The following is a 26,806-nucleotide window of genomic DNA, read 5'->3' on the forward strand; positions in this document are numbered from 1 at the left end:
GTCCTCGTCCTTCCCAGCGTCAGCACCTGAAAGGAGGCACCCATCCACGGAGACGTCCTCCTCCGAACCTGTCCCCTCACCCTCCCGACCGCAGTTGAACCGCCTCTTTCGGAAAGTCCCAGTGTGTCACGTTCGATCCACTAAGGTGTGGCAGTGCCTCCGGCTCCCGGGAGGGCTGGCCCCGGCGGAGCAGCACTTCCTCCTCCCATCCTGCTCCGGCCGCAGCGCCCGCCGCGCTCCTTCCTCCAGCGGGGGTTCCCTCCCGACCCATGTGCCAGCTAGCCTGCACCTGCGACGAGCGCGCCATGGACTCGGGACCCGGCTTCCGAAGAGAGGCCGCTTTTTGGTTGGACAATTAGCGGAGGTGGGCGGGGAGTTGGCGAACCCCACACACGCGCTTCTCCATGAAGATTCTTGAGCTTTCTCTGAGGAAAGGAGTGCATATGCTGCAGTGTCTCTGTGGAAGGAGCCTGAGGTCCAGCAACAGCCCAAGTGGTGAGCAAACCTTCTTTCCCCAGCCCTAAAACACTGCAAACACCCCCATCCTCCTCCGCCTCCCTCCCCTCCTTCGCTCAGCGCCGTCAGTGATGGAAGGAGGGCGTTTCCTTGCAGGGGCGAGGGACCAGCCCCGCCGCGGGTGTGTGGTGTGTGGTGTGTGTGTGTGTGTGTGTGTGTGTGTGTGTCTTTAACATCTCTGAAGTCATCCGCGCTTTATAGAACGCGCTAGCAGCTGTCGCCCAGCGCCTAAACTGGAACCCGTGGGTACCTTTTTGAGGGGTGCTTGAGTGACCTGCTTTCACACTTCTCGCGGCTCTCTCCTTGTGATTTGCGAGGGTAGCTTAAGACTTGAAGTTGTTCAGTGTCTCCTCCAAGAAGTTGCCGGTGCATTAGACAAGAGAGGGGACTTGAAAACAGGTGGCTGGAGAGGCAGGTATTTTATTTTTCCTGCTTTGTCTGAGAAGTAGACATCTGATGGCAGTTGGGGGTACTTTTCTCTGGAGATCTAGCTGTTTCTGTCCTTGGTGCTGAAGCAGGGAGAGTCCCAATTAGCCCTGGGCTTAACCAGAAGGGTCCCTCAGGAATGGCTCAGGTGGGGGAAGAAACAAAATTAGACCCTCGAATGACTTGTAATAGTGAGAAAAGTAATTTAAAAATTTAATTTTAAAAGCCCCAAACTAAAGCCAAATAAGTGATTCTATTCTGCTGAAGCCTTGCAAAATGATTGTTTCACGGCATTTTTTTTCTATTATCTATTTTTAAAGATGTTAAGTTCCCTTTAAAGCAATCATATATTAATTTTGAAGTGTTAATTCATTATCGTTTTTTAAAATTTTTATTTTCTTTTTAAAAATAGGGGTGGAATGCAAGGGAAGAGGGAAAAGTATCTGATTATGTCTAAACAAATCTCTCTTTCTACGAGGGTATATATTTTTGGTCTACAAATCCCGAATAATTTTAACATTCAAAAATTCAAACGCATTGTAATGGATTTTGTGTTTGAAACTTCTTCATATGTTATTTTTGGACATCTGATTCATTTGGTAATGGTTCCTATTTTCATTCTGTTATGGAGCTATGAAAATTATATTTGGAAAGATTAGAATACATGTAGGTTTCATTCATCCTTTCTAAAACTTTGACTTTCTTGTTACCACTAGTCAGAATGAAGACTAAAACTATTTTAAAGGATAATTTAACTCTATGTTGAGAACACACTTTTGAAAAGAAATTAGCAATAAGACTGTGTAAGACTAAATTCCAAGATCTTATGATCACTTTTTCCTTTTTTTTATTTCTCCAAATGAAATATTTTTTTTAAAAAAAATCATGTAGAACCCATCCACTAAAAAACATATTAGAAGTTTATAATTCTTACTTCTGTGTAATTCAGAAGAATATTTAGACAGTCTTTCTGTTTTGCCACCATATCTGTAAGTGCTAAAAGATATCATACCACTACATTTTAAAGTAAGAGGCTTTATGTTGAAGTGTTACATTTTCATGATACAAATTGCAGAGTGTCAGAAAAGATGTATGTTATATTGTTTCAGTTTTCTTGATTTACATTAAATAAAGTGTGAATAGAATATAACTTCTGTGCTAGTTTCTAAGATGTAAAAAATATTTAAGTGTGTATGGTGTGTAATAAAGACCAGGCACTTCCTTGTATAAAATTAGGTAATATGTTCAATTCATATGCAGGGTAATTTCCAAAATAGTAACAAATCCAAATAGAAAGTGTGACTTCTATGATGGGACAGCATAGGTTGTAGCAGGCCTGGGACTTAACAGTAGAGACATCTAGTTACAAGGCAGTCTCAGTAAGTCACCACAAATCTTTGAAACTCAATTTCATCTGAAAAAAAAAGTGAAAATAATGATAGCTCTCCCCTGGTTCCTGTATCTGACTTTGCATTTGATTTTAACATGTGATTCTATGAAAACTGTTATGCTTTATTTGTATGTGTATATTTACCTACTGGAGTATATATTTTGTTTTGGGGAACTCTTTCTCTAGAGGAATTCTTGTGAAATGATAAGTCCTAAGCAGAGGAGATGAGAATTCTTTCTCACCTTTTCCACAGACAGGTAATATTAGTTATTTACTGAGTAATTGTTTCTGGAATTATACTACCTTCACTCGAATTGTGGTTATTTTTACCTTATGATTATATATAACTAATATGACTTTGCTGTTTCTCAGTTTATGCAGAAATCTAAATTATGATGAGCATAGTACCTATCTCATATATTGTAAACGTTTAATGAATCAAAAATAGCTAAAAATTTCATTGAGGGGCCAGGGTTGTGATTCAGTGGTAGAGCACTTGCCTAGCATGTGAGAGGCACTGGGTATGTGGTACTTGGCACCACATAAAAATAAGCAAATAAAATATGGGTTGAAAAAATTAATCAAGCTCTCAATTTATGCCAGGTACTGCTCTAAGGACTTTAAGCCTACCATGCACAACATGCTTAGTGTATTTTAGATATTGTCATTATTGTGTTCTATTTTAAGTTGATTTCTTTCATGTGTCTTGTGCCATTGGCATGACCTCACAATAGTTCTTCATGTAACATTGGTATTCCTCATGTTCACATGCAAATTAGACTAAAGACACCAGGAAATTTTTCATGGACCAATTTATAAAAATAGAGCTAAACTGAATTATTTTTGCTTTTCAAAATTTGTCTGAAAAGAATACAGTATATTTTGAACAATGTCAGCATGTGGTAACAGAGTTTCATGACAGCTACTTCTTCCCCATTATTTTATGGTTAAGGTAAGTGAGGGCCATAGGAAGGAAGTGATGTAATTTTTAAAAAATAAGTTTATAGATGCCACTAACTAAAGTTTTGGAACTGTAAAAATTTTAATTTTTTAAAAAATTCTATCAAATAAATGGGACTAAGAAAATACAAATTAATCATTACTTTTGAGCTTTTTAGTATAATTAACATATTTTATTCTTCCTGTCCATCCTCTGAATTATGAAAAATTAATTTTTTTGTCTAGTTTATCCATTTTATTAGTTTATAAATCCTTTCTCCTTCAGTAGGATGAAGATAATATATCATATCAAACAGAAAACAGTCTCAAGCATTGTTAAGTTGATTGTGTAAGACTAAATTCCAATATCTTATGATCACTTTTTCCTTTTCTTTTTTCATTTCTCCAAATGAAATAATTTTTAAAAATCATGTGTAACCTATTCATTAAAAGACATATTAGAAGTTTAAAATTCTAAACAGTCCTGCTCAGGACATGTGGGATTTATTAATGTGATAAAATACTAAGTTTCTTATTCAAAGGGGGAGTAAAGTAAAAAGCCTCTTTTTTCTCTAGAGGTGGGACCTTTCCAAAGAAACAAGCTCAGAGAAGAGCAGTGGTTAAAACAAGATCTTTCTTGCCTGCTCCCATTACTTTAAAGATGTAGTCAGGGGGAAGTAGAAGCTGTCCATCAAAGAGGTTAAGGTTGTAGGATTCTGATCACTTCAGAGGCCATTCAAATGTTGTAGAAGAGGGTTTCCTGACCTAACAACAAGGCTCCTGAGAAAGCTGAGTTAGTTCCTTACCTCAAAGACACCAGTAGGTTCCTATAATAGTAGAAACATAAGTGTGCGGGTGTGTGTGTGTGTGTATGTGCTTCCTTGCTTGTGCTATTACTTTTAAGTTTTTAAAGAAAAATCACCCCTCTTCTGTGTATAGTTGTGACTCCTCTGTGATATTCAGGTAGGGGTTTCTGTGCTTGGCTGCATGAAAGATTATTAGATGTTTAGCAGATAAAACTAAACAATCACAATGTTTCCTGGATGTGGAATTTAAAAACTCTGGGCATAAATAACTCATCAACTAATTCTACAGAAAACCATAACAAAAATACAGCAACACCACTATTTTCAAGTGTAGCATGGGTATCTGGATGAAAACTGCCAAAGTACAGCCAGGTTGCCTCAGATACTTGCATATGTTAGTGGTGAAGGCCCTGAGTTTTCACCAGGACAGTGAAATAATTCAAGGAAGGATATTTGCTTTCAAAGTGGTTGTTGTGTGTGTAAGGTTATTTTCCAAGATACGATATTATGAGCATTAAACAATTGTGTAAAGCTCCACTCTACCTTTATCTATAAGTTTCCATACCACTTTTTAATCTCTTTGAATTTTCTTCAAAGATAGTTGACAGATGCCTCCTAAAATTTGGGTAAAGGAAAATAACACATTTATTAATTGAGGATAGTTTTAGATTCAAATGCAGGCTTTAGAAATTGACCAAATCAAAAGATAAATTATAGCCCAGCACAGTGGCCTAGGCCTGTAATCCCAGTGGCTTAGGAGGCTGAGGCAGGAGGATCATAAGTTCAAAGCCAGCCTCTGCAAAAGGGAAGCACTAAGCAACTCAGTGAGACCTTATCTCTAAATAAAATATAAAATAGGGCTGGGGATGTGGTTCTGTGGTCGAGTGCCCCTGAGTTCAATCCCCAGTATCCTCCTCAAAAAACAAAACAAAACAAAACAAAAAACCCCACCAAAAACCAAATTACAAAGTCCATCTTTGGATGACAGGTACTCAGTTGTTTACATTGTTTTAATTTTTAAACATGATTGATTTTTATATGGAAGTGTCTTCAGTTATCCAGTCTTAGAAATTTTATTGAAAGATTATTGATGATTTAGTCATAATAATTATCTTTATTGTAGAAATTTTTGAGCTGGATTTTATGCCATCAGCTTAAAATTCTTCACTATTTTAATGATACTTCAATATCTAAAATGAATATGTTATTTAATATGTATTTTTTCATAAATTTCATATAGATTTTATTTTCAAGATTTTTTTTTGCTGTTTAAATGAGATTTTTAATGTGAATGTCAGAAAATTCAAGAAGTTGGCATTCATTATTGTTTTGTCTTATAGTAGTTTTAAAAAGCACTTTGTTACTATTTGTAGATGTAATAATCACCAGAACTTCTATATAGACTTACTCTTTTTAGTTTAATAAAATTGAGAAGAAGGTACAGAGACAACCCATAAAACTGGAATCTCTCTAGCAGAGAGATTTATTTATCCTTCATAAATTAATGCACCTACATTGACACATCATTATCACCCAAAGTCCTTAGTTTATATTAGCATTTACAATGGTGAACTCTATGGATTTGAACAAATACATAATGCCATGCGGACCTACCATTATAGTATCATATAGAATATTTTAACTGTCCTAGAAATCCTGTACATATTCATTCCTCTCTCTCCACAACCCATAAACAAAACATTAATTTTTATTTTTTGTTTTCATAGTTTTACCTTTTATAGAATATCATATAGTGGAAATAATAAGGTGCTTAGTCTTTTTATTCTGAGCTCTTTAACTTGATAATATGCATTCAATTTCCATCCATATGTCTTCATGCCTTGATAGTTCATTTCTAGCATTGAATAATATTCCATTGTGTGGATACACTGCAACTTATTTATGCATTCACCTACTGAAGGACATCTTGGTTGTTTCAAGTTTGGGAAATTATGAAGTTACTAGAAACATCAATTTGCATGATTTTGTGTGAACATTAATTTTCATCTATTGGGTAAATATCAAGGGGCATCATTGTTGAATTATGCAGTAAAAGTATGTTTAGTTTTGTAAGAAACTGTCAAACTGTCTTTCAAAGTAGCAGTACCATTTTGATTTTCTAGAGTAATGAATGTAAGTTTTTGGTGCCCTACATCCTTGCTAGAATTTGATGTTGTGGATTTTAGGTATTCTGATAGGCATGTGGTGGTATCACATTGTTTTCATTTGTGATTCCTAAGCAGTATATCATTATTGAACATCTTTTAATATTCTGTCTTGCCATATGTGTATTTTCTTTGGTGAGGTGTCTTCTGACCATTTTAAAAACCAGATTGCTCACTTCCTCCTTGTAGAGTTATTATTTAACACTTTTCAGCCAGCATTTTAGGTTCTCCTTTTGGGCACATTGTAGACAGCACTATCCCATTTCCTTGAAGTTAGATGTGGCTGAATGATTTGCCTTGGCAAGTGAAATGTGAGCAGAAGTGACATGCTTCCCTGTGGAAGCTTTAATAGCCCAGAGCACGGTTCACTTCAAGTTCTTTGCTGCTGCTGCTCAAGTTCAAGGTAGTGGTTACTCTGTTAGCCTGTGTTCCTGGGTGTCTGTAATGCAAAGAGCCCCATCACACGATGGACACCTAGTTCAGATGAGAAGTTAAAACCTATTTTTTGTAAGTAACTTTAAATTTTAAAGTAGTCTATTATCCAGTCTATTCTGATTACTATAAGGCTCTGATGTTTAAAATGATAAAATGGTAACATTTAATGGAGAGTTATTGGGTAACATTTATGATTCTTTTCACTGAAAAACATTTCAACATTTTTATGATATTGTCTGGGTATACAATGAATAATGTGTTGGTTTTGCTCATGTCTTTTAATAATCAATTTAGCATACAAAGTATGAAATTTTGTTATCACCCTTCTAGTAATTTATTATATGTCCTTAGTTTGCATTATTCCTCAAGTGATACCTCCCTCTTTACCAAAGATGAAACGAATCTCTACATACTTTGTGATGATCCTCTCAAAGTTGTGATTTAAGTGTAAGACTCTTAAGGACTCAGTTACTCTTCTCTACTCACTCTGAAATGTGCAAATTACCTTTTGATGCCCCTGATTATATCTGGGAAAAGAAGAATTATTTATGGTGCCTGAAAAGCAGTGACAATGTGGTAATTTTCATCACTATTGCAGTTTTTCCAAGCAAAGAAAAATGCAAGCAAACACTCCTTTACTTCTCCAAATGTATGCACTGGGAAGAAAATCAGGGCAGCACTTTATGGTGAAAGGAATGGCTCAGTGCTTCCACCTGGGTCATGGACCAGCAATGCACTTGCCTTGCTCTGCATTAATACAGAAGAGGGAAAAGAAGTCAGATTTTTCCCAAAGTCTAGCATACTTGATGTATACCAGCTGACCCTGCCTAAAAGGCAGTGCTCCCTTCCTTCTGTCCTCTCCTTCCAAGGGTATAGGGCTATAGCAATGCTATCTGGCTGCAGGAGTTGCCATGCTCATGCTTCCATTCTGCAGATAATCCTTGAGGACCTATTACATGCTAGGTTCTGTGTTATGCAGAAGAGACCCCGAAAGGACATATATACTTACAAGTAAAATGTTTAATACCAGGCGGGATAAGATACATTCCCAAAGTAAAAAAAAAAAAAAAAAAAAATTGGCAGCCTCAGATTATACAGCTCAACAAACCTGGACCCGATTTAATGTACCATGATAAGAGTCACCTGAAGGAAGGAGTAAGGATCTCACCTTAGGATTCTTTTAAATTTCCCTGAGTGTGAAAAGCACCTAGGAGTTTGGAAGTAAGTGCTGAGGTGTGGAGGATGAGAGCTGTAATGGAAGGGAGTAATATCTCTGCACATTTTACTTGAAGAATGTGTTTGAATGAAAATAAGATGAAGATATAAAAAAAGCATTTTTTTTACAAAATTGCTCTACTACTCATTTGAGGCCTACTTAGCACTGCCCATATTTAGATATCCTGCCTAGTTATCTATATTATATGTCTGCCCTGCCTCTTCTTCCACACATCCATTTATTCACAGCCAGGTATAATACATCAGCTTCTTTAAAAGGTGCTATTCTGTGGTGCTAGAGTTACAAAAAGATATTCAGGGAGTGCTCATGGATTTGTTCTTTCAATTTCTGTGGAATGTCTTAAAACAATGAAAATAATTTGCTTTTTTTCAACTTAATGTATGCAGTTGCTATCTTTATGCTGTGTTAGTTTCTTGCACAATGTTGCAAATGTCATGTCTGAATATTTCTTCTAATGCCGTTAAACGCAGGGCATTTGAATCTCCTAGGATGACAATTAGAAAGAGACTGTGAATCTGTCAAGACAATCTTTCTTGCTGAAATGATTTTTCTTGTTTGTACATAAGCTTCTAGTACCATCCTACCCCCTCCACTCATTACTGTTTATAGAAACGATAGCATTGCAGTTGGTGCCACTGATTGCCCACGTTGTTGCTTCAATGAAGCCAGCTGGGATGCGATTGCATGGTCTTTAAATAAAACTTAGTGGCACAAAATGAATCTCTTTTTTTGAGGGGAGAGGGGTTGTTGCTAGCTGCATCATTTTCTAAGGCACTAATTATTTGCTTAACTTGGAGGAACTTAAGAGCCAGTGAATTGCCATGTTGGCTCAGTGTCTGACCTTGACTCTGTGGAGTTGCGGGTGTGCAGCATACATACAGACTTTATGAAGTCATTCTTAAAGCCATCATGATGATCCCCTGGCCCCCAAACATTTCTGCATTTCGTCAATAACATGTTGTGTGGAGCAGTGAGTGTGCCTAGGGTTCCAGCTACTCAAAGTTGAGGTCAGAAGATTAACTGACATCAGGAATTTGGGACAATAATGGTCTGTGCTAATTTGGTGACAATCCTTCATTCATAAACAGCCTGAAAAGTATCTGAAAGTGGTCAGAAGTAGAGTGAAAAGTTGTTGCTGCATTTTATAAAACTACCAAAATGGAAAGTGGAGGACATCTATCACTACCTTTGGTCTTTTGGCATGTAAATCTCATGAAATTTGTAGAATAGCAAATATCCTTAGAGTTAGATAATGCAAATTAGGAATCAAAGGCTTTTCCAGATAAAGATTTATAGTTTCTAAAACATTTATTTGCTTGATCCTGAAAATTTTTAAATTACAAGTGCATCCAGATCCATCTAAAATGTCTGTGCTTATGTGACTGTGTGTGTGTATTTGAGTGAGTTTAAAGTTGCGAAAGACAGTGACCTTTAGAGAGTGAGGTTAAAGAGAAAAGACTTTTTTTAACTTTTATGTCTACATTATTTTAATTTTTATGAAAATGTGTTATAATCATAACAAAAACTAATGATGCATATTTTAGATTATATGTTTTTCTGTCATAGTAGAAAACTATGAAAAATGTAAAAACTCTATAAAACAAGAAAATTTCTGCTTACAAAATCACAATCCAAATAGAATCCCTTTCATTCTATGTATAGGAATTTTTAAGCAAAAGTTATTACACAAGTATTGTCTTGTTTCTTTCTAATGAGATTAAGCAATTATTCTGAATATGGAAATTGATACACATATTGAAATATTTGGAAATTTTTTCTCAAAAAGTAATGAAAGGAAACTGTTAGTAAAGCTTCTTGGCATATGTTTTTTAGATGAAAGGGACGAAGTCTCTTGTTTTTAGTTTTTTGCTTTTTATGCTGCTCCTAATTATTTGTGCATATTGATTTTAATTATGTATAAATTAAGGTGTAACTATGTGGGAAATTATGGATGATTGGTGTTTTTTAAACTTAATTCGTATTAAAAATACTGATGAACATATCATTTTACATAAAATTCTCCTAAACATAAGTTTAAGTTACTTAATAGGATGATATCACGTCTATATTAAAATTATCAGTCTGTTATTGCTGAATGCTTAGCTCATACCCTTTTTTGTGTACCTTTAGATTTTGTCATGATACATCTTTTTGTGTAGAAATGTTTTTGTGCTCTGGGTTGTAGGGAGGCTATCAGTAATAACTTTTCTTTCTCCTCCTTTTTCCCCTCCCTCTTTAAGACTGAGTTCAAAATAATTGAGAAAACAGACAAAGCTTTGTGGCTATTAAGTGTATTTACTTTCTTACTGGATGGCTGCCAAACTGAACTAAAGAATGATTAAACTCAGATAGCTTTCTCCTCATAATAAATCTTGTCATACACAACTCACCAGAGGGAAGGTTTGGGTATAAAGTAGACCAACCTGCTCAAAAATTCCAGCCTCTTCCTTGTTGAGCCCCTGTGGTGAGTCAGAGAGATTTGGATTCCATATCTACCTGTAAAGTCCACTCTAGGTGCCCACCTAGCAGCTCAGAATGTGCCCAGCCTGTAGGTAGGCAGATGTACAAAGAGAGAATCTGCATCCAGTCCAGCCTCGCCACCCTTTCCCTTTCCCCTCATCTCCCAATCAGGTAAGATCTTCCACTCCCTCGGGAAGGAGGGAGGAGGGCAGGTGGAAGGGCAGAGACAGTACTTCTGATGTTGTAGATGGACACAATATCTTTATTTATTTATTTTTATGTGGTGCTGAGGATCAAACCCAGTGCCTCATTCATGTGAGGCAGGCACTCTACCTCTGAGCTACAGCCCCAGCCAGTAAATATTCTTTATTTAAAAGTTTTTAAAAATTTGTTTTAATTAGTTATACCTAACAGTAGAATGCATTCATGCAATTTGATATATCATACATAGATGGGGTATAATTTCATTTTTCTTAGTGTGCATGTTGCAGAATCATATTGGTTATGCAGTTACATATATACATACAGTAAGTCACATATATACATACAGTAATAATGTCTGTTTCATTCTACTCTCTCTCCTATCCCCACATCCCCTCCCCACGCCTCCTATCACTTCTCTTTACCTAATCTAAGGTAATGCTATTCTTCCCTAGGGTCCCCCGCCTTATTGTGAATTAGCCTCCACATATTAGAGAAATATAGCCTCCACATTTGGCCTTTGCTTTTGGGTGTTGATTTGTCCTCCAGGGAGTTACATTCTGCCAGCCATAGAATATTTTCCTAACACTCTTTCTACGAGGTATACCTTTTTCATTATGCAACATGTGCACCTTTTGCATACTTATTAGATGAAAAAAGCCATAAACTTTGTATATCTTTGATAATTGATGTGTGTTAAATCTAGTCTCATGTGTATTGACCTTTTGAATTTCTTTGCTGGTTAAGATATATAAGGAAATATCTAGATATTTAAATATTTTTGAAATTTTTCAGGTTAATTTCTAGGAAGATAGTTATTCAATCAACTTCTTTTTTTATGCTGTTAACAAAGTACAACTCATGCCTTTTATTTACAACTTTTATTTGTTCATGTTGGATGATATGAGACAATGGCATGGGATATTCAGTTTTCTAGTCCTGTACTAGGAGGGAGAGAAAGGTATGGTAGGGGTGGGAAGAGAAGCTCCTAGGCCTCTTCTTGGCTTTAAATGTCCACTTAGTTATATAAAAAAAACAACCCCCCCAAAACAAAAAACTGATTCTCCCCATAATATGCTTAAAGGATAATGCTGCTCTTATCACACACAGATGCCTCAACTGTCTTGCTCATTTGAAAATATGTGTGTATATACTTTGATTTCTCTTTGAATCCTGTAAATCTTTTGCCTTTAACCAAAAGTACATATTTATTTATGCATTATTAAGTTGTAGAATCCTACAAATTAATTCTGTATAGCCTGAACATATACAGAGAAACAAAAGGAAAATAAAAATTATCTAGCTTAAATAATTATTACTTACATTTGATATGTTTTCTCTTTTACAAACTAGTATTATACTATATAACATTCATAAACTTTATAAACAATATTAGGTCATCAGTATATGTTAAAATACTTTAAAAAATTTGTAATGATTGTTTTGTATTCACTTATGTTTAGGTGACATAATCAATTGTATAAATCCACCATATATGTGTGTATGCATGTATGCATGTATACACATATATCTTATATGTGTTTTATATATATAAATATATATGTTAGTGTGTGTATATATATATGTTAGTGTACATATATATTTAGTATTTGTCTCTATAGATTGTCTACCTGTGTATCTATCTCCTTATGGGTAGCATCTCCCAAAACACTGTGATGTCTAGTATTCAGCATGGGGCCTGACACCTGTAAGGAGCATAAAAGCATTTGTATATTAAATGATGAATTATATTATATTTTTGTAGGAAAATTCTTTTAAGGTTCAACTGGGGTGCTGTTATCTTGATATTAGCTTTGTAGTCTCTTTACTGGATGTTTCCAGAATGAATCACTGTGGATGAGTAGCTTTTTAGGTGTGACATTGGAGGAGGGATAGCATAGTGTCCAGATAGTTAAAGCTTCCTTTGTTCTTGACCACCTCCTAGGCTACCCTCTCTTCTGCTGCTAAGGAAGGCCCTGGGTACTGAGCAGAGTGCTACCCTATCCACATCCATTTGCTGTTACTCTTCACAATAGAGCATTTCTTATACTTGTAAAGGGAATACAGTTATATTGATTCTCATTTATCCTCTTGTATTGAAATAAGCATAGAGCACATTTGAAATTTTCATTGTTAGAAGATACAAGAAACCAGTAAGATATTTAAAAGTTCTCAAAATTCCTCTTCTTATTTGCTTTTGGGCTCTGTTTTCAAGGGCAGAGAGAGGCTAGATATAGATGGCAGAAGGGTCTATAGAGTTAAAAAGAAAGGCAGGGCAGGGGCAGAAGAAATCCCAGAGAGATGTTTGAAGGATCATTAGAATTTCTTTCTTTCGGGCTGGGGATGTGGCTCAAGCGGTAATGTGCTTGCCTGGCATGCATGGGGTGCTGGGTTTGATCCTCACAACCACATAAAAATAAAATAAAGATGTTGTGTCCACCAAAAACTAAAAAATAAATATTAAAAATTCTCTCTCTTAAAAAAAATAATTTCTTTCTTTCCTTCTTTGTTCTTCTCTCTTTCAATACTGGGGATTGAATTTGGGGCCTTGTGCATGCTAGACAAGTACACTATCATCCTAGAGTTTCTAAAGCAGTTTCTCAGGGCCTGTTACTCTATAAATCAGCTACCATAAGTGAAGCATTTTGCAAGTAATAATAATGATAGAAACTGGGAGAGGAAGAGTTGGTTTAAAATAAATGTTTTGTCTGTTTTTTACATGCCGAGTGGAAGGGATAGAAGAATGGAAGAACCCCCTGGTGTCATGTCATTGGTACTTGGATAAAAGTTCAATGTAAAGGGTAAAAATTAAATACATCATGTTTGACCCTTAATGGGATGTGCTCCATGTTCAAGGAAGGCCACAAGGCCTCCAGATGGTCCTCCAAGCACACACTTGCTTTACAATGGGAAGTGCAACCTGTAGAGGTTGAGGAAAGGCTTTGGATACACAGCAGGAATTTTCATCTTGGCTCTGGCATGCACTGACTTTGTGATTCAGGGCTAGTTCCTTGATTTTCTGTGCCTCATATAGGAAATGGGAAATGGGGCACAATTATAGCACTTACTACTTATGATGTTTCTGAGGATTAACTGTATTAATGTCTGTAGGGTGTTTAAACCAATGAAATCCTGGACACATGGTCAGTTCTTAGTGGTTTCTGGTATTCTTGCTTCCTATCCTTCCTGATATCATAAAGTACCAAATGCATAACATTGGTGTATGATTCATCCTAACTATTCTTTTTCTTATTGTGGCAAAAATAAATAAATAATAAATAATAAATCTTTGAATATATTAAAAATTTTGATTATATACAATATTGGTTGCTATAAATATATACATTTTTAACTTCTCCTTTACTGCCTTTGTGCTGGAAAAATCCCCTGGAATCTGTTTCCAGCCAATTTCATTTGCCAAGATTTCTGTTTATTTCCATGAAACTAATAATTACCATGATACTAATAAAATCAATAAAAATTATGAATTTGATTTCATTGATAGAAATATATTTAAAATGGCATTAGGGAGCAATTTGCCCATAATAGATGATTTGAGAGATATTCTTTTATGTTATTTTGGATAACAAAATTTTTGGAATGATTATAGTAATTTATAGTTCAAGATACCTGCTTGACTCATTTTTAATATTACATGATATTCAATATTCAAGTTTTTTTTTTTAGATAAATTAGAGGATCAGGACTGGAGGCAAGCAAAAGTCCTGTTATATTTTAACTTTGTTGAATGAGTGTAAATGAAATCACTCTTGACTTCATCAGACTGTGAAAGTTAATTCACTTTCACTTTTAAGTTCTGGCAATGAGGCTTCTCTAGGAGACTGCTGATTTTCCATTCCTTTGCTGGGTTTCCCTCACCAAGTAATTTATAGAAAATACTGATTGGTGTTTATGCATTCTGCAATTTTGTTCTGTATTTGTTGACATTTCTACCAACCTTCTTTGCCCTGAACCACTGAGATGCAAGAACTTTGCTACTTTTCTTCTTTCCCTCCTAAGAACAGCCAGCTTGGGTCATCAGAGTAATTTGCTGAGGAAAGAAGAAGTGTATGATGGGGCACTGGATGAAAATCTAAAGACAGATATTAGCTACCACAGTTCTTACAGCGCAGAAGGTATGTTCTCTAGGAAAGCCTCCTGGTTATTTCCCTTTAACTCCCAGTCTGTCTTCCTTAATGAGGATTGTTTGTCCCCACTAGCCTTTCCAGTTCCAGAGGGACAATGAAGTTATTCCTGCTCCTGTTCCAGAGGTCATTGCTTTTATCCATGTCCATTTTGAGGAAACTTTCCCACCACAGGATGTGGTCTAGGTAGTATCCATCTTGAAAGAGCAATCATAGCAATTATCAGTACGTTTATTTATTTATTTATTTTACATGGTAGTATATTTTGAAATATTATACATACATAGAATAATTATAACTTGTTAAAATTAGGATCCCATCATTCTGGTTGTATATGATATGGAATTACATTGGTCATGTATTTTTATATGAGGGCAGGAAAGATACATCTGATTCTTTCTACTGTCTTTCCTATTGCTATCCCCCCTCCCTTCCCTTCATACCCCTTTGTTATTCCAATGAACTTCTAATATTCCTCTCCCTTGTTGTGGGTTAGCATCCACATATCAGAGAGAACATTCTGCCTTTGGTGTTTTTGGACTGGCTTATTTCACTTAGCATGATAGCCTCCAGTTCCATCCATTTACTGGCATATGCCATAATTTTATTCTTCTTTATGGCTGAATAACATTCCATTGTGTATATATACCACACTTTCTTTATCCATTCATCTGTTATAGGGCATGGAGGTTGGTTACATCGCTTGACTATTGTGAACTGAGCTGCTATAAATATTGAAACGGGTGGGTCACTTTAGTATACTGCTTTTAAGTCCTTTGGGTATACACCAAGGAGTGGGAAAACTGAGTCAAATGGTGGTTCCATTCCAAGTTTTCTAAGAAATCTCCAAACTGCTTTCCAGAGTGGCTACACCAATTTGCAGTCCCACCAACAATGTATGAGAGTACCTTTCTCCCCACATCCTCACTAACATTTTTTGTTGCTTATATTCTTGATAAAAATTGCCATTCTGACTGAAGTGAGATGGAATCTCAGTGTAGTTTTGATTCACATTTCTCTAATTGCTAGATGTTTCCCTTTAACTCCCATTCTATTTATTTTTTTAGATACATGACAGCAGAATGCATCACAATTCTTATTTCACATATAGAATAATTTTACAAACCTCTGTTTGTATATGAAGTATGTTCATACCAATTCATGTCTTCATACATATACTTTGGATAATGATGTCTATCATATTCCATTTGCATTTCTTCTTCTATGAAATGCTTCTTCAGTTTCTTAGCCCACTACTTATTGATTGGGTTATCCATTTTTTTTTGGTGTTAAGTTTTTTGAGATCTTTTATCACCTGGAGCTTAATGCTCTGTCTGAGGTGCTGGTGGTAAAAATTTTCTCCCATTCTGTAGGCTCTCTGTTCACATTCTTGGTTGTTTCCTTTGTTGTGAAGAAGTTTTTAAATTTGATACCATCCCATTTATTGATTCTTGATTTTACTTCTTTCACTTTTAGAAGTCTTATTGAGAAAGTTGATTCCTTTGCCAACATGATGGAAAGTTGGGCATACCTTTTTTTTTTTTCCTAATAGGTGCAGAGTCTCTTATCTAATGCCTGAGTCCTTGATCCACTTTGAGTTTTGTGCAGGGTGAGAGATAGAGATTTAATTTCATTATACTACAGATGGATTTCCAGTTTTCCCAGCATCATTTATTGAAGAGGCTATCTTTTCTCCAATGTATGTTTATGGCAACTTTGTCTAGTAAGAGATAATTGCATTTTTGTGGGTATGACTCTGTGTCTTCTAATCTGTTCGACTGGTCTTCAGTTATCAGTATATTTCTTAATGTTTGGGTAATTCCACTTGACATACCAGTTGAGGATTATAGGAGTCCAGCTTAGGGAACTTTGAACCCTCCAACTGTCTTTCTCTCAAGATAGATTGCAAAAGAGATGAGTCTGGCATGGTCTTCTTGTCATGATCTGTTCTCACAGGCTCCTGGGACAAATAAGATGGATCCTTTTAAGATTGTAAACAAAGGATTTCAAATGGACAGCATAAATGCTAGGGAAATTCTTTAATTTTCCATGAACTTGATTTAGCTCAAAATATACACAATTTTAACAACTAAACCAAATCCTTAACATCTCAGATGGAGGCATTGGTACAACAGTGATAGTGGGGCATTCTAAGAACACAGAATCAGGAGTTGCATTTTTTTAATTAGAAAGGCTCCAAAAGGTGGTCTCTCTCAAAACAAAGCAAGGGGCATATTATAGTTGCTTAACTCTAGGGGAATCAAAATTTTCGAATGATCTACCAAAATGTTATCTCGTCATAAGAAATTCAACTTCACCCTCTACTGGTTATATTCTTACTTGAAGAGTTGAACCTTTTAGGTTTGGAAAAGCAAAGACATCAAGATATATTGCTTTATTTATGTTTTTACTAAGGGCCACACCAAAGCAATAGGACTTCATAAATCTCATCATAAAAGAATGTACATTTTGATAAAGAAGACGGTATGTGGACACAACTAATCCTAACTCTGTATTCATTAATGATATCTGGAATGTGGCTTTGCATTGCCATTGTTGTAGAATAGACAACTGTTTGAGTAGAGCTAAATTCTTCCCAAATATTTATTTTTAGGTTTATTTTCTGATAATTACTGTGACTGCTATGTTTTCCTGTGTTCAGTTGGTTGAGTGATTTGGTTAACTTGTTGTCATCACTATTGACTGTAAATATTCTTATTGTAGTAAACTTTAGGCTAATTAGTCTAGTTGAGTTATCATAATTTTGCTCCCTAAAGTGGCATGTTTATGGATTTCATGACCTCAACTAGAAATGGTAATTTATAGCACTGGAACTGGGAAGACACAAGACATAAACAAAGGCAAAATATCGTTCTTAAGTTTAACATACGGGCAGAGAATAATACGAAAAACACTGATACAGGCACCTAAGACTCAGAACAGATTGCTAAATTTTGTCATCTTCTTCAGATTTTGTTTCAAATGAAGCAGCCAAACATTACTGATAGAATTACAATCATTAGAAGCCATCCCTAGTTGCAGTCCAGAATCTCTTCCCGCTCAGGTATAACAATTTTGGTGCCTGTCCCTCCAGATCATGTACTATATTCTTAACACACTTCATGCTTAATGTTTTATTTCTAAAATTTATATAAGTCTTTGGCTTTATTGCATCAGCAGCTACCCAGGACAACTGAGAGGAGTTTGAGTCCATTTCCATTTCCTTTTGATTGTATGTTATACTGTCCCCTTCCCGCTTACTGGAATTGTAAAGAGGTGTGCTTCATCATCTCACCTTTTAAATTGAGAGGGAGTAGTTCTTATTTAAACTGGAACTAGGGTGAGCACATGAGATAGAGCAAATCCCTCCAGGGATTTAAGAGGAAAAATAAATGAAAGAGAATAGGTGGAGCCAAGACCGCCCAGTGACTTTAAATCTGTGTCCGTTCTACTTTCCAAGCCACCTGGGCCTCCTTAGCAGGTTCCCTATAACTGAAAATAACCAACTTACTCAAAAAGGTTGGAAAGTGCATTCTAAAGCAGTCAGTAGAACTAAGTTAGAACCTTGTTACAACTGATCTCCCAACCTCATGAATCTTTTTGGCATGAGCAAATTTCAAAAATTCAAATGCACCCTTCTGTCATTATTACAACACAAAAGTTAGGATACCTATATTGTAACCTTGTCATGAATTATCACATTATGCATAGTTCAAGTGATTCAAAATGCAAAATTAAAGTATTTGGGTGCTAGAAACAATTATAGAAATTGCAGAAACTCTTTTATTTGGCAGATGAATAAACTTAGATCTGGCAAATTTTGAGAAGATTGTTCAGAACCCCATATGTGTAAAGAGGCTGGATCTTTGCATCTAGGCCTTTTAACTCTTAGTATACTTGCTATTGGAGACTAATGTCCTCCTTTAAAACCTGTTTTTTTTTTAATTTTTTTATTCACCCACTGAGGACCTTTGGCAAGTTATTTTAACCTCTGTGAGCTTCAGAATCCTCATGTTTTACAATGCATGGTGTTTTTGAACTCCAATAGCTAAATTAACTTTTATCATTGAGGGTTTGTGTCATTCTAGTTCTCTGAGAATTGTGAACAAATATATACTCTGTTGGGGTTTAATTCTAAGGACCAACAGACACTTTTATCTGTGAGGCAAAGAGAACAGATGAGCTACTTTTAAGTGTGATAACCACATTAATGAACAGTAGCTGCCAAGAAGGAAACAATACAAACTCATATGAGCACTAGCAATCAAACATAGACACTATTGGGTTCCTGGTGTATGTTGGGCTTTGGGTGGATAAGGATAAAACAACTCCTGCCCCTGGAGCAAAGAGAGATGAGAGCAACTCTGTCTGTGTGGTGGTGGTAGTGGTGGCAGTGTGTGTGTGTGTAGTCATGGAGATTTATCTGGGAAGACTTCAGGGGAAGATGTCACCTGAGTTATATTTCAAAAAACATATAGTCATCTGCCTTCCATACATATGATGAGAAACAGCATTTTAGTTAAAGGGAAAAAAAATGCACGGAGGCACTGTGCCAAGAAAGAGCATGTGTTTCAGGCTAATGAATTTGCTTATTCTTTCATTCACTCCTTTATTCATTTATTGATGGCCTACTCTTTGCCAGGTTCTGTTCTAATTGCTATGAATTCAGTGGTGAGCAAGACAATGTCTATTTTGAGAACTTACTTTCTAGTGCAGAAGTAAAACAATAAATAAATAAACAACTAGCATGCATATAATATAATGTCAGATGGTGGTAAGTGCTCTAAAGAGAAGTAAATGCATTCAGGGGATGGAGAGTGAGAGGAAGAACTTTTAAGACTGAACAGTCTTCTCTGAGGGAATGGCCTTTTAGGAGAGACCAAAGGAAGTGAGGGCACCAGCCTGCAAGTGCCTCGGGAAAACTTGCTCTAGCTGCAAGGAGCCACAAGTGCAAAGGTCTGGAAGAAGGAATAAGCTTGGCAAAAGCAAAGAGGGGTGGGGAGGGCAGCATGGGAGGAGCAAAGTGAGGAAGGATAACAGGACAAGGGATTGGTCATAGTTGTTGTGGTTTGGATCTGGAATGTTCCCCAAAGGAACATGAATGCTTGGTTTTTAGTGCAGCAGTTTTCAGATGTGGGGCTTTCAGGAAATGATTGGATCATGAGGACTATGACCTCATCACTGCATTAACCCATTAATAGTGGAATGGACCACTGGGAGGTGGTGGAAAATGCAGGCAGCAGGGCCATGGTTGGAGGAAGCAGGTCACCAGGGGAATATTCCCTGGAAGGGTATTTCTTGACCCTGATCCCTTTCTCTCTTCTGCCTCCAGCCCCTTACTTCTTCCCAAGTGCCATTAGCTGAGCATTTCCTCTGCTACTCCTTTCTGCTATATCATGTCTCAGGCTCAAAACAATGGAGCCATCCTACTGTGGACTAAAGCCCCTGAAACAGTGAACCAAAATAAATATTCCCTTCTTCAAGTTGTTTTTCTCAGGTATTTGTCACAGTGACAAAAAAAAAAAAAAATGATGGACACAGTGGTTTTAAAGGCCATGGCATATCTTTTTGAATTTATGTTGGGAGTTAGGAAATTATGAGAAGTCGTGGAGAGTTTTAAAGAAAGCTGTGATAATGATTTATATTTTAAATGAATCATTCTGGCTGCAGTATGAAAATAGACTGTAGCAGGGAGACCATTTCGTAGGTTATTATAGTCTTTTGGTGAAAATATTATAGTATTTTTCTGAAATAGAGTGATAATGTGTTGGGCGGTGACACATGATCTGATTCAGGATATATCTGAAAGGGGAGCTGACGATATATACTAATTGAATGACAGTGGGGCTTGAAAGAAAGAGAGGGGTCAAATGTGACCCAAGAAATTAGGCCTGAGTGCTAATTGAAGGTGACATCTTTTACTGAGTTGAAAAATAAAGTATAAAAGATTTTGTGTAGAAGCAACTTAAGTATTCTGTTTTGAATATATTGAATTTGACGCAGAGCAGAGACATTAAATAAAAGGATAAAGCCTAAAATTTATGAGGGTCCAGGCCTCGGGAAATGAATGTGTGATTTATCACCCTACACATAGGTTGTAGAACCATATTAAAGTACGGAGTTAGTGTTGATTTGGAAGACATTGAGGAACTAAACTTCCGAACTTCTATATTTAAACTTCTGAAGTTATATCCTACCAAAGGGACCCAAAGGGAGTAACTTAAGAACTGGATGAAAATCAGGAGAGTATGATAACACAGCAGTGAAGAGAGTGGCAAGGAGGAATGATCAACTGGGTCACAGGACAATGAGACATCAGAAACTTGCAGACTGAGAATCGATCTTTAGATTGGGAACCATCGAGGTCGTTGGCAGCCTGGTAAGCAGTTTCAATGAGTAAGTGGGTGTGAAATTCTGATTTGAGCAGGGACAGGAGACTATAGAGTGAGCTAGTGAAGGATAGGAAGTACCGGCAAGTAAAGTCTTGCAGTAAAGTTTTATGTGGAAATGAAGGAATATCAGGAAATAATCATTTTTATGAGAAATATTACAGCATATTTTATTGACAATGACTCACTAGACAGGGGAAGCTGAAGTTGTAGGAGGTGGGGCAGAGATCGCATGACTAACAAATACCAGGCTTGGACAGCTACATCAGAGTCACATCAGACTTGTTAAGGAAACAGTTTGCCTTTCACTGCACTAGACCTGCCAAGTGTCAGAAAAACTTCCCCATGATTTTATTGTAGAGCCAGATTTGGAAACTTTTGTTTAAAGCAATGTAAGGTATTGCAATTGTATGAGAATCCTTTAGGGTTGGGTGGCAGAAGAGGCTGGAGAGCTTGACTGTTTTATAAATGTTTAATCCCTTTGCTTTAGCTTTTCTGATTTTTGCATTTCCCCTCTTAACAAGATAGTGGCATTGGTGACTGGAGGTTGCTAAGATTTTGGAGCTTATATTGGCTCTAATGGGAGATATTTATGGAATTGTCTAGCTTTCAATATTAGTGATTAGAAAAACTTTGATCAGTAATTTAAAGAAGTGTTTACCCCTTTAAAAAAGTGCCTTCCTCTCATGTGGAAATATATAGAAATGGCTACGAGACTGCTAAATCTAGCGCAAACACATTCAAGTAAGTGGGTTAAAGGAAACCATTAAGATTTACACCTGACATAGTAAGTCTTAGGACCAAACTAGATGTTCTGACACTTGATTATTTAGGGAAAATAATGCTTTGAAAGGAGATTGGATCTGGCATCCAAAAACCTGGCTTATCCTTTGGGCTCTAGAATTGATAAACTGTGAATTTTGACAAGAGTCGTGTTTATTTGAAATAGGATGTGCTAGTTGTTCCTTCTTTCCATGCTAGAATTGTGGTGAAAAACAAATAGAAAACATTCATGACTGAGAAATATTTATGTGTGTATATATATGTATACACACACATACATATATACTTGTGAGGCAAAGTAAGGCTGATTAAAATGTATATGTACACACATTTTATATATTCACATACAAAATACAAATATATACAGGTGCATATATAGACCTACCTACATACAAATATATTAATGTCTGTTTAGCATTTTTGTTAGATCTTCTTAGAGATTAGTATCATTTTTGGATTATGCTTTATAATACTGTGGAAATTATCTGTTAGTAGTATCCCCCAAGTTTTTCTAATTGTTCTTTCAAATTTGGAGACAATTCCTAGAGTTTCACTAATGTCTCTGTGTACTACATGTAGATTTCAATCTATGTTCCACAAATTGTGGAAGAAATTTACAAATGAGAGGGGGAAGAAAATAATACAGCAGTCAGTTTGTTCCATTGTACTCCAAGATGATCACAAAACAGTTGCAGGTGGGAAGGAAGGGATTCCATTAGGTCTTGGGTGTCATTTCCAAGGGGTATTATCACACTAGAATCATCTAGGAAATGATGAGTTGGATATTAGTGGAATTTGAAATCATGACTCATAGGGAGGAGGTGAAGACTGTGACTGTGTTTAGCCTAGAAAAGAGGGATTGAGATGGAATATGAGATTCTAGTGATTTCAAGGAAGTAGAAATAAGTTCCATAGATAGAGCTTGAAAGGCAACTCTGGGCTCAACAGGAAGTGTAATGACTACAATTGCAGAGAAAGCACAATGAATGTTTTGGCTGCCTGTCACTTGCCAGTTACTGTTATTATACAAGCAGATGCCAGATGACTGCAGAGATATTGCAGAGGGATTTAAACATCTGATATGAAGTGAGAAGTGATGGCCTATGAAGTCTTTTCTAGTTCCATGTCTCTGTGTCAAATCTAAGATGCTTTAAGAGGAGAACTAGTGAATTTTCTGAGCTCTGATGGAAGTTGGACGGGAGGCCACCTGGGAAGACAGAGAAGCAAAGCATATTTGGTTATGCCAGTCAGTAGAAAGGATGTTGAATTCAGTTCAGAAGGTGTCTAGGTACATAAAACTTGCCATTTCAATTCTCAAGTCTTTAGATAAATCACTGGGTGCATTCTATTCTGATCCACGGCGTCAGAACAGTATCTTTGGTGTATAGCTTGATCTCTTCTAAATGACAGAAAACTATGTCAGCCTCTGAGGCTTTTTATCCTTCTGTCTTCATTCAAGGGGTAAAACCCTTAAAATAATAAAACCTTAATGCATAAGCTCTGAATAAGTAGAAAAATTGAGTATAAAAGCAACAATTATTTTATAGGTTGCTTAGTTGTCCATAAATCCATTTGACATCCTCAACAGCTAACTGTGCTCAATGCAGAGTTGCTGTTTTGTATATTCACTCACAGATTGATGTTGCTGAAAGGAATTTTAGAGACAGTTTAGTCCTTTTGCAGATAAGCAAGCTGAGGTTCAAGGAAGGAATCTGTCAAGAGGCTCACCGTCTGGGAACTGAGACTAAGCCCACCCATTTTATGAGGCATGTTCCAACTCTCCACACTTGCATTGGTCTCCTGAATTTACATTCCTTTGATTACATGTTGAGATAATTATTTTTATTTTAATTTTCCTGGAAGTAATTTTATCTTAAAGCATCACTTCTGATTTCTTTTGTGATAAATATGATTAGGATAGTCTTTTGAATTTGACTTCAAAGAGAGCATCTTTATAGAGATTTCCCATATGTAATGACATGCAAAGAGCAAATATCAGCTAGCACAACAGCCCAAATCTCTAGAAATTCACACACCTGATGTACAATTTTACTGTATCTGTGTGCTCCTTGCAATAATATCTGTAAAATCAAAAGTTGAAAATGCTTCTTTTTTCTAATATAAAAAATAGTTACTTCAGTATAACCAGAATATTTTAAAGGATTCATCTGGGTGTCCACTAACATCATTTCTCATATCATGCTTTGGAAAATTCTAAAGAAATGAGACTATTTTAACAAACTCTCTGCTTAAGCAATATATGTTAATTATTTCTTCCTCTCTGCCCTCGCCATCCCACTATAAATATCTCAGTAATTTCAGAGAAAAACATCAACTCATATTTCTCTCTCCCTCTCTCTCCATGTGTGTGTGTGTGTGATTTTCTCTCTCCATTAGTTAGAGGAAGGAAATAATTGAAAATAATTTGTTAGAAAGTGAGTGAATCAAGTCACATTTATACACTAATGATAAGGATCTCTTGACTTTAAAAAGTGATTAAGAAAGCAGGTGAAGTAAGTATTTTCTTCCTTCTCAAATATGGATTACTTGTTTACAAACTTATTCTCATGAGAGATGTAAGCTATAAAGGAAGCCAGGCCCCATGGTACATACTTGTAATCCTAGAGTCTCAGGAAGCTGAGGCAGAAGGATCACAAGTTCAAAGCCAGCCTCAGCAACTTAGCAAGACCCTAAGCAACTTAGAAAGACCCTGTTTCAAAATAAAAAATATGAAAAAAGTCTGGGGATGTGGTTCAGTGGTTAAGCACCCCTGGGTTCAATCCCCACTATAAAAAAATATAAATAAAGGCAATGTGGAGTTTTTCTTTCAGTGATACTGTGAATTGTCCATGCAAACATAAATAAACATGACATTCCAGATTCAGGTTTTGGGATCTGAGTCTGCTTATGTGACAGATGACATTTTTACTTGATTCTAGATGGTGCTTGGTGCTGAGAACAATCTGTCTCATGACCTATCTTTTCTTTATGAACCCGATATACCACTGGACATACCTGTATTGCTTGAAGGAGAGATAAAACCCCTTGATCCCATTTTAATTCCAATAAGTTTGTAGTTTTTAGAACAGAGTTTTTAGCAAGCATGGATAGTTACCTATTCTCCAGCACTGAGGATCCCTGATATTTTACTCTAATGTGTTATATGATAACTATAATTTTCTAGATATGCCATGACATGAAAAAGGCTAAGAAATACTACTGGAAGACAATGAAGAACAGTGTTTCTAGTTTGTACAATGTTTTGGAGTTTGCAAAACCTCAACTCCTTTAAGACATAGCATTTCTGTGAGGCAAGCGCTATTATTCTCATATTTCAGGTGAAAAACCACAGGTCTGAGAGGTGAATTTGCCAGTATTCTACTGCATACCATAGAGGCAGGTGAAAACTTGCAAGTAATCATAACATATTTGACCCAATGTACCTTCTGCTACAATACAGCAATACAGCTATCTCCAGAATCTCAAATTTTCATATTATTGGATAATGAAAGCTCAAAAACACAAACATCCCCTAAAACAACTGATCTTCAGTACATAAATTTTATAGGAAGCTGTTTTGAAACAAATTCCATTCAAGATGTTCACTGACCTGTTTGGTGCATTGCAGTGTGACGACATGCAGATGAAATCCTTACTTTTATAAAGGTCATTGTCATATGGGGAGAACAGGGGATTTACATATATGAAAATTTTAGTAAAAGGCAGCTGGGATGTATGTTATAGAGTTAGCACAGACAAAATTTTATGGTGGAAGAAGAGAGAAAAAGATTAAATTGAAACAAAGAAGAAACCAGTGGAAGGATTGTGTAAGACATATGATTATGTTAATTATTTTTAGCATGGGTAAACTTTTTCTTTTTGAAAAATATGTAAATATGACAGAGAAGAGCACAAATTATAAATACACTGAATAATATAATTTCACAAATAAAACACACACCCATGTAACCAGCAGAAAGACTGACAAACAAAAAATCACAAGCATCGCAGTAGTTCTTCATGTGCCCTGCTTCTAGTCACTGTTGTCCCCTCGACAGCAATTACCTTGCTCTTACAACAGGGGTTAGTTTGCCTCTTCTAAAACTCTAAATGAAATGATAAAGTAGATCTTCTTTTGTGACTGAATGCTTTATTCAACATAATGTTTGTGAGATATATCCATGTCATTGCATGTAGCTGAAGTTATAGTTGATTCAAATATACCACACATCAGTCATACATTCTGCCATGGACAATCATTTAGGTTGTTTTCAGTTTGCAATCATTTTGAATGATGCTTCTATGTATCATCTTGTACCTGTTTTTTTTTTTTTTTGGTGACGTTGTACATGCATTTATGATGGAAATATTCTTAGGAGTAGATTTGCTGAGTCATGGAATATCCATATACTAACAGAACATTTTTTAACAGGAGAAAATAATGATGGCAAAGAACTTCACTGATTGAGAACCATTTACAAAGACGCATATGGGCCACAGAGAAAATTCAGAGAGTGATGGACAATTTGAGTGGCTGGAGTATACTGTGCTTGAGAGCTTGGAAAGAGTGTAGTTTTGAAGAGAGAAACAATGAACAAGTGAAGATTTTTGAGAATCAGTTAGGTGTTTTTCAGAAAGCCAATTGTATCCATTAGAAAGGCTGTCAGCTGCAAGCTACAGAAGACTCCAGTGAGTGTCTAGTCATATGAGAATTGATTTTCCTCACATGATGTGAAGTCTGAAAATAGGCATCTGGCTGGTTTTCATACAGACTTCAGTAAACTCACCCAGGATCTAGGGGCTCTCTTTTCAGTGTGGTCTCCTAGCAGGTGGCCATTCTGATTCTTCTACACTCCTTTATAGCCTCAAAAGTGTCGTTACAGTTTCAGATGCCAAGCATAAATTCAAAATGAC

At 36.2% G+C, this 26,806-nt stretch overlaps 1 protein-coding gene across 1 annotated transcript in view; it reads left to right on the top strand.

Moving 5' to 3' along the window:
* Window positions 1-404: 404 nt before the first annotated feature.
* Fgf12 (fibroblast growth factor 12) overlaps window positions 405-26,806 on the top strand; it is a 326,815-nt gene continuing 300,413 nt past the window's right edge. The window contains exon 1 of the mRNA XM_026400287.1: window positions 405-495. Within this exon, the coding sequence (XP_026256072.1) occupies window positions 405-495 (91 nt within the window). The remainder of the gene's footprint in view (window positions 496-26,806) is intronic.

The sequence above is a fragment of the Urocitellus parryii genome, chromosome 2, assembly GCF_045843805.1.
Source record: "Urocitellus parryii isolate mUroPar1 chromosome 2, mUroPar1.hap1, whole genome shotgun sequence".
Taxonomy (NCBI): Eukaryota; Metazoa; Chordata; class Mammalia; order Rodentia; family Sciuridae; genus Urocitellus; species Urocitellus parryii.